The 8982-nt window shown below is 56.6% G+C and overlaps 1 protein-coding gene across 1 annotated transcript; it reads right to left on the reverse strand.

Moving 5' to 3' along the window:
• On the reverse strand, positions 1-2441 carry RNF222 (ring finger protein 222). Its single transcript, XM_021415172.1, has 2 exons — positions 2283-2441; positions 1-1455 (listed from the first exon to the last, which is right to left on the reverse strand). The coding sequence occupies exon 2, from the start codon at positions 1422-1424 to the stop codon at positions 795-797; it is 630 nt and encodes a 209-aa protein (XP_021270847.1). The 5' UTR covers positions 1425-1455; positions 2283-2441; the 3' UTR covers positions 1-794.

Consider the following 8982-nt stretch of genomic DNA (forward strand, 5'->3'; position numbering starts at 1 on the left):
GTGATGCCCTGCTTTTGCTCAGAGATGGGCCATAGGGCTGCCATGGGATTTTCCTGCTGAGCAGCATTTCTAACACCGGGCAGTTTTTATTTGTCCTCTTTAAATGTCCTGGGGGATCCCAAAGCACTGCAGCCCCCCTGATGCCCAACAAGTGGGATTCTCACTTTGGGAGCTATGTGCCACCCTCTGGCCAGTGACAGCAAGGGACATTCTGCTCCTGTTCCGCGTGTCGGGAATCTGTGAAAGCACCAAGGTCCTCAAGGTGCATTCCTGAGGACCACAGTCACTGTGGCTGTGACTTTCTTTGGAGTGGGCACAGGGGGGTCCAAATCTCACGTGCACCTCCCAGATGCCCACATCTCCCCCTGGTGTGGGGACAGGATGGAATTCACAGAGCCACCCCTAATGCAGCCCAGAGCTATGCCTTCACTCCCTGCCTGCTGCCTGTCCCTGGGAACCCAAGGCAGGAGGGACATGGTGACAGCAGGAGCATGGGCACCTCCATGGGACCTGAGAGCAGGGCTGAGGGAGGGCAGGGCTGTGAGCTGTGTCCTTCCAGCCCCACCACGCCACTAAAACACAGAAGGAACCCACTATGAGGACTTGAGCAGCCACATTTCAAACAAATGAGGCAAAACCTCTAGCATGTGAGCACCCAGAGATCTTCAGGAACGTCCCAAATTCCTGGCCAGATGGGAAAACTTCCCCTGGAGCTGCATCTGGGCTTTCTCCAGGGAGGTACCAGCCCCAGCATCAGCACCATTCCTCAATCATCGCAGTCACTGCTGTCCCCACTATGAGTCTCTCTTGACCAGCAGCAGCCAAGGGAGCACGGCTGCCAGCAGGGCCACAGTGAGGATGAGCAGCACGGCCAGCGCAATGGGCGACTGGCAGCACTGCAGCCCCAGGGCTGAGCTGGAGGACACAGTGCTCCGCGTCTCTGCCTGGCTTTCTCTCCCCAGGGAGGAGCAGTCCGTGTCCACCAGCGGCATCCCATGCCTGCTGATGACGAAGATGTGGGCTCCGCGTGCCAGCTCTCCCTGCGCACCCGAAGGGCTGCACCGCTCCAAGCTCTGCACCGGCGTCACAAAGTGGCTGGGCACCACCAGGGCGTTGCTGCTCTCCAGTTTGGTCAGCTGGGATAAGGAAGAAGGTGACAGGGGCATTTCCAGAGTCCGCGGGTTGGTCAGCCACAGCGCCTTCTTCTTGCTGAGGAAGGTGACGTAGCGGCAGATGGGGCAGATGATGCTGCTCTGGATGTGGCCATCCAGCTTGGTGGAGAGCAGGCACTTCACCAGGCAGTCGTGGCAGAAGGCGTGCCCGCAGCTGAGCTGGCGGTGTGTGTGCTCCAGGGGGTGGAACTTCTCGTAGCAGACGGGGCACTCAGCTGGGGCCCCCTCCTTGCTGGGTGAGGTCTCAGCCATCCCTGCACTGCAGACCACGGGCGCTTCCCAGCTGTGAGCAGGGATACAGGGTTTTATAAGGGTTGCAATGGTTAGCGTGCACTGCTGGAGCACAGTGCGTGCCTGTTAGTCACAGCGCTGCCCCACTGCCCAGCGTGTCCCCTGCACTGCCCTGGGGCACAGTGGGGTGCAGGGACAATGGGGACACCCAGACCCAGAGCCCTGCATGGGCTTGGTCTGAAGCACTTCTCAGGGCAGGGAGCATTCAGGGAAGGGAGAAGGGAGAAGGGAGAAGGGAGAAGGGAGAAGGGAGAAGGGAGAAGGGAGAAGGGAGAAGGGAGAAGGAGAAGGAGAAGGAGAAGGAGAAGGAGAAGGAGAAGGAGAAGGAGAAGGAGAAGGAGAAGGAGAAGGAGAAGGAGAAGGAGAAGGAGANAGAAGGAGAAGGAGAAGGAGAAGGAGAAGGAGAAGGAGAAGGAGAAGGAGAAGGAGAAGGAGAAGGAGAAGGAGAAGGAGAAGGAGAAGGAGAAGGGAGGAGGGACGTTCAGATCCAAGAATGGATTAGCAGCTGGAGTTCCATAAAGAAGGCAGGTTCTCCAGACTATGCTGTGCTTTCAGATCCAATCTGCACCCCTATCTGCATGCCATCAGTGCACCCCTGGGTGATCTTGCAGCTGTTTTTAGGGGTTTTGCCATCCCTCCTTGCTGCTGGAGACATGGGCATGGCAGCCCAGGAGCCATCCCCTTCACTGGGACGGCCGCACCAACACAAGGAGCCATCCCTTACAAGAGGAGGGACCCAACTCCTGCTCTGGTTTAGTGATTTGCTGCTCCCTACAGAGCCACAGGATCCCCTCACCCCGTGCCCCAGAGCCCCCCTACCTGCTGCAGGGCCCCAGGGCAGGGTCCTCTCCATCCGCTTTGCTGCTGTTCCCAGCACTGAGCACCGTCCGGGCTGGGGAGCGGGGTGCCTATATAACAGCAAGGTGGTGGCTGCACGTTTCATGTGAGCGCGTTGCGTAAAGGCAGGAGCGGGGACAGGGCAGCTCCCGGGGTGTGAATGCAGAGGAACCCGTTCAGGTTTTAAAGCCTGAACCCTGCCAGGGAGTGGGTGTGGAGCCGGCATCAAGCGTCACAGGGCAGGGAGAGGTGGCACGGTGCTGCCTGCTGGCCTCTGTGTAATGGGTGCCTAGGGTCAATCCCTGCTGAGACTGGGCTGCTGGTCCCCAAACACAGCAGGGCCCCATGCCAGGGACAGGCTCAGCTCTGTGCACAACCACACATCACCGCTCCCCATGCCACGCTGGTCTCATCTCTGTGCTTGTCCACTTGTGGGCTAGAATCCTGCACAGAGAAGGCTTCCTGTGGCTTTGCCCCTTGTCTCAGGGTGCTGCCATTCCTCCCCTGACCTCCAGAGCCTTCCAGAAGCTGTTTGCAAGTGGATCGTTCCTGCCACCACCCCGGATCCCTCCAGCATCCTCAGCCCAGCCAGTGGCTTCAGGGTGATCAAAGGGGCTCCAGGGAACCCCTATGCCCTGGGGGGCCTGCAGTCTCCATCATAGGTTAGGAGAAACCTGGAATCAAGTGGGGATCTCACGTGGGTGCAGAGATGCTCTGCAGAACCATTCCTGGTCCTGTGCTCCACCAGCCTCAAGAAGGTGCCCAGGGATCTCCAGGATCTATGGGGCAAGAAAAGTGGACAAGGGTGTTAAGGCACCCCTGGCACCCAGCACTCAACAGACGGGTCCCCGCAGTCACTGCATGGGCAGCAGTGGTGTTTTTGAGCCCTGGCAGGCGTGGGCAGTGGTATCACCACCCGTGGGCGCAGTGGTTACGTCACAGGGTTGGTTTCTGGAAGAAAAGGGGTGGGTGCAACCTTGCCAGGACATCCCATGCTGTGAGGCAGCTGCCAAAATGCAGAGAGCACTCGTGTGGTGTTTGTACCAAGAAGACCTCTATGCCATGAAATCCCACCACAAGGAGACCCAGAGCCGCTCCTCTGCTCCAGCACCACTCCTCTCACTACCCTGGTTTTATGGCATGATCAGAAATTGAAGCTGAGAACTCTCCAGACTGACCCAGGGATGAGGTCCCACCATTCCCATCCGTGACCTCTCCTTGAAGTTGCTGGGGCTGATCACTCCCCCTGGTCCCCAGAGCTGGAGAAGTGACCTGGGCCAGCACGGGCAGGTCTGGGGCACTGAGCATCTCCCCACCTTCAGCTCTCAGCTGGCACCGGGCGGGGTGGAAATTCCTGTTTCCCATAGTTTGGATGCTCTCCATTGTTGGAAACTATGAGCTCACTGCTCTATACATAGGCACTGAGAAAACAAGTCTGCCTCCCTCTGCAGCTCTGCCTGCCCATGCTATAATCAAAGAGATTTTGGTGTCATCAGTTTTGTCCTTTCCCATGCATGGTTTTTCCTGGTGCCTTTGCCCCAGTTCCAGACATGGCCACATCTCTCCTGGGTGGCAGAGTTGAGTCTGATGGTGCCTGAAAGGTGAGACCAGGTTCAGGGACAGAGCCAGGTCCAAGATCCCTTTTCCAAGTGAGGAGGTGGAAATGGGAGCTCCTCTCCCATGCCCGCAGCTGAGACCCTCAGGGTCAGAGACTCCAGCAATGAGGGACATCACTGACCCAGGGGAGGGCACAGCCCTCCTTGCACTTGTGAAAGGTGCACACGGGGAGTTCAGCCATCAGCCAGGAGAACACTTCAGTTGGAGAAGTCCTCAAAGAATGCATTGCCAAAGGCTGAAGGAAGGATCATGGTGCCCTTATCTATGCTTGGCAGCCAGTGTTGGAGGATTTACTCAGTTTTTTACTGTGGGGAGGTTTGTGGCTCACGTTCAGCTCCTCACCTGCAGATCTGAGATTTTACAGGCACTTCTGCTCAGCCCATTCCCCTTCCACCTCTTCCCAGCTTGGAAATCATGAGCAGCTGGCACTGATGAGATAAGAGGTGAAGGTAAGAGGGGAAAAGCAAACCTGTTTGACCTCAGCCTGGAGAGACATTCCCAGTTTGGGAAGACGTTCAGTGGTGCTCAGTGACTTTCCCAGGAATGCTCCATGCTTATTTATTGTTGAAATAAAATCCCATGTCTGGAAAAGGTGTAAAAGCTCGGGGGCATGCCAGCCCTGAGGGAGCCTGGGTGGCCCCAAGTTTGTCCGTCTCTTCCCATGTTTGTTTTGTATGACTTCAGAATGGGAAAATCGGTGTATTTTCCTTCTGGGTGACTCCACACTGTCGTCACGTGAGGGGCAGGATGGAGACGAGCCGCCAGGACGCTGATTTAGCCGAGACGGCCCCCAAAAAAGCAGCAGCGGCTCTTCCTTCAGCTGCCTGCTCCGTGCTTTTTGCCTTGCCCAGGAGGTGGTGCTCTCGGATGGGCTTTGGCTGCCCAAAAGAAACAAAGAGCCCAGGGTGCGCTGAACGACCGCTGAGCCTTCATTCCCGGAGCTGCCAGGGTCAGGAAGGTGCTGTCCCCACAGCGAAGCTGCCCACCCCCACGGAAGGGGATGGAAGGGATGTGAGCATCCTCCTGCAGATATCGAGGGTCTGGCCTTTCGATGTGAGAGCTTCAAGGAGCAGATGGAACATCTCCCAGACCCTCACTAGCTCCTGTTTTCCCATCAGGGTGAGGATGTGCTGAGCAGATGCTGCCTGCTTTGCTAAGGGACCTGTGCACACAGCTCCGGGCTGCCCCTGCCTCCTGCTCAGGAATGCCCCTGTGCCTGGTGCAGTCTCTCAGGACCTTATTCTGACACCAAATACTGGGCTTCTGTCCCACCCAGCTCATACAGAGCTACACAGCCCTATGGTTTTTCCTCCACCTGGGTGGTTTCCAAGGGCTCCTTCAAGGCTTTTTTTTCCCCACAGATTCCCTCCACCACAGGAGCAGTGCCTCAAGCAGAGCTGGGGCAACCCAAAGTTATCACAGAACCACAGGGGCTGGAAGGGATCCCTGGAGATCTGCCAGTCCAACCACCCCTAAAGCAGGTTCCCTAGAGCACATTACACAGGAAAGCATCCAGGCACCTCCTTCCAGCTTCATACTACTTCACTGCAAACTTGCTGAGGGTGCATTCTGTCCCTTCATTGATGAAGATGTTAAACAAGACCATCCCCAGTGCAGAAGAGGATGAGTAACTCCAGGGCTGCACAGACTCTGCCTTTAGTCCTCATCCCAAAGACAGCCCCAGTCCTATGGAACTGGGGCAGTATCAGGGCTGTGCTGGCTCCCACCACATGGCTGGTTTGAGCCCTCGGCTGTCGTGGCCACAAGCTATGCCTCAAATCCAGCAGCAAATAGGGTGAAATTCATCGTTTGCTACCACACACCGACACGCATCCCATCCCGAGATGGTTCAGGGGAGGGGGTGCTGCTGTGCTAATCCACAGCGTCATGTGCGTAATGGAGAAACAAAGCGGCTTTGGAGCGAGCAAGCAGATGCTGGGGGGGAAGAAGGCCTCTATTGAGCTGGGCCTGGCAGCTGCCTCCGAGGCACAGGGGCTTGGGGTCCTGCGAGCGCAAGGACGAGCAGATCCTTCCTGGGAATGGGGTTGGGATGGGGAGCAATGCATTGAGCCTATCAAATCACAGCGGCCAGCAAAGGTGGATTTTCCCCTTGCTTCTGTGGTGGGGGCTTAAATGGGACCATAGGAGGAGTTTGGGATGCAGCCAGAGTTGGCAGCTTCACCCCGTGCATGCTGACTGCCAGCAGAGGGAGGAGTGGGTGTCCAGCGAGGGGACAAAGTGCTGGGGACACCGTAACGTGGGCAGGAAAAGCTGCCAGGGTTTGGGGTCCTGTACCAAAAGGAGTTACTCCCTGAGGTTTTGGCTGCCAGGTTGTGTGGCAGGTTGAGATTTTCCTCCAAGCCCCAGCAGAGGGGCATCTCAGTAGGAATCAGAACAGCCTCCAGCTCATTCTGCAACAAACAGCTTGAAGCAGCACAGGAAGAAAAGGTTCAATAGAAGGAACACTGAATTCTAACTTAGGATGGTGCTCATTATCTGGGTTAATTTAATGATTTTTCCAAGGTTTTATGACCACACTGTGCTGCAAGCAGAGCATGCATGCAGAGCTGCCTCACCAAGCAGAACTGCTGTGTAGGTCACCTATCAGACTCCCAGGTGAACAATCAAGAGGAGGATGCTCGGCTCTAAGGGCATCCTCCCTGTTCTGCCATCCCATTGCTCATCCCATTGCCAAAACAGGATCCCAGCAACCAAAGGGTGAGCCCAGCTTTTGCACACTAGGGCTGAGCTCTGGAGCAGTTTTCTGCATCTCCTGGACCAGAAGATGAGTGGGGTGCCCAATGGGTAACCTGTGCACCCAGTGAGCAACAAGGCAACAATCAAGAAAACCAATGTTTAGGGTAGCTATGCTTTCAGAAGGCAAGCAGAGCTGCAGCTTTTCTCAGGAATTGCTGGCATAGTCTGTCAAACACAACAATTCAGTAAATATTGCCCAGGCACTGAAGACAGCACTCAAATTAGTGAAAATAGCAACTTTTATCGAAAAGAAGCCTCTTGCAGCGGGGAGGTGTTGGATAAAGGGAAAATCAATTACGTGGCTCAGTCACTGAGAGCAACAGAGGCTTCGTTGCCTTTATGCTGCAAGAAAATCCCTGTTAGCATCAGGCCTTTGCCTGGCCCCAATCCCCTCTGTCTGGGCTGCTGGTTCCTCCTGCACCCCTCCCGGCACCACTGCACTGCCCCCCAGCACTACTACCTGGGGGCCCCCTCTTCTAAAGCCCTCCCAGACCTCAGCATCTCCATATACCTCCAATGCCACCTTTATGACATGTCCTTCATACACCTGCAGTCCTGCAGCCCCCCAGCTCCCTTCTTTCTTACATCCTTCCCAGTCCCACCTCATCCAGCTCCATCCCTTCCCACATCCCTCCCAACTGTATCTCACCCTGTACCTCTCCCAGCCCCATCTTTCCCTGTATATTCTCTCACATCCTTCCAGACCCATGCCCATTCCCTTCCTAAAACCATCCCTCCCAGTTCCTTCATCTCCACCAGTCCCATCCCACAGCCCCAGCCCTGGTGCTCCACCCCATCCCCATGAGAGCCACCTCTTGCCAGCCTGGTGCCCAAATCCATTTGGTGATGGCTTCAAACAATCACAGTTCACCCCACTGGGTTGCAAGGATGAAGAGGGGATGCCCAGGAGGAAGCGTGTGGCAGCTGCCAAAAGATACGCTGTGCCCAGTACCCAGCCTACCCCAGAGCACAAGGATGGGCACCCAGCTGCTCTCAGGATGGATGATGGGCACCCAGCCTGCATCAAACCCTTCCCAGCCCATAGACAACCCCCGGGGGCCCTCACCCACCCTGCACCCCACCACTGTGGGCTGCCCCCATTTATGGGTCCCCCTGAGCTGTGACACAGCCCTCGTGAGCACACCTCCCATCCCACCCCACTTCCCACCATTAATCCCATGCCACAGTGACCTCCTCACAGGACATCCCTGGACCGTGGGACAGCCCCAGCTCCCTCCTCCCCACCACGAGAGCCCCCCTTTGCTGCAGCACATCACGTCTCTCTTTTCTCTCCGCAGCCTTTCAGCCAAGGGGCTTTTTGCTGGCGAAACACAAATCTGGCGGCGGCCACGGCCGCTTTGTGCGGCCACTAATGCTAAGTGACTGCTCCTTTGTGCGGCCGCAATGCCCGGCCCCTGGGCGAGCGCCTGGGAACGGCTCCAGCGTACAATGGGGTGCAGCCGGGAGCCACCTCAAAGCAAACATTGACTTAAAAATTGGTGTTAACCAGGCAGGCACATCAGACTTCTTGGGAAACACAGCCCCTGCCGCTGCGGCTTTGTTGGCAAAGGCACAGCCCCACTGGGACAAGTGTTGTAAAGGGGGGATTGATGCATTGGGAGAACTGCACCGAGAGGGTGGGGGAGTGTCATCAGACAGGGTGTGGTATTTGTGCATGGCTTTATCAGGATAAGGAGAAAAGATGGGCACTGTTTTGCTCCAAAGCACCACGGTGGGCATCCAACCTCCTCCACAAGGAGGGCCCCCAACCTGCTCAGTGATGTGCTGGCAAGAATCCAACATTCTCCAGTGAGCAATGATGGGCACTCAACTCTGCTCCAGAGCAGAGTGACGGGCAACCAACCTCCTGCAGAAAATAAGGTTGGGTATGCAACCTGCCTCAAAGCTGAGGAGTGAGCATCCATTCTGCTCCAGAGCATCACAGACATACAGCCTGCCTGAAGGAACAAGGATGGGCATGCAACATGCTCCAGAGCTCAACGGTGGGCACCCAACCTACTCCACAGAACCAGGATGGGCACCCAACCTGCTCCAGAGCAGAGTGATGGTCACCCAACCCATGCATGAGCACCATGGTGGACACCCAACCTGCTGCAGAAAGTGATAGGTATGCAAGCAGATCCAGACCTGAATGGTGGGCACACACCTGGCACCAGAGCTCTGTGGTGGGCACCTGACGTGCCCAAAGCTGCCTCTGGCTGCTCCTTGCTTGTGGCAGAACAGGGCTGGACACAAGGAGAGGGATCATTCTCCATGCCAGCCATATGCTTCCATCTCCCTCTGCCTT

This window comes from Numida meleagris, chromosome 17 (assembly GCF_002078875.1).
Source record: "Numida meleagris isolate 19003 breed g44 Domestic line chromosome 17, NumMel1.0, whole genome shotgun sequence".
In the NCBI taxonomy this organism is placed as follows: domain Eukaryota; kingdom Metazoa; phylum Chordata; class Aves; order Galliformes; family Numididae; genus Numida; species Numida meleagris.

What these genes read in the sequence shown, in the direction of transcription:
- RNF222 (XM_021415172.1), bottom strand. Translation starts at nt 1,424, where the DNA reads ATGGCTGAGACCTCACCCAGCAAGGAGGGGGCCCCAGCTGAGTGCCCC.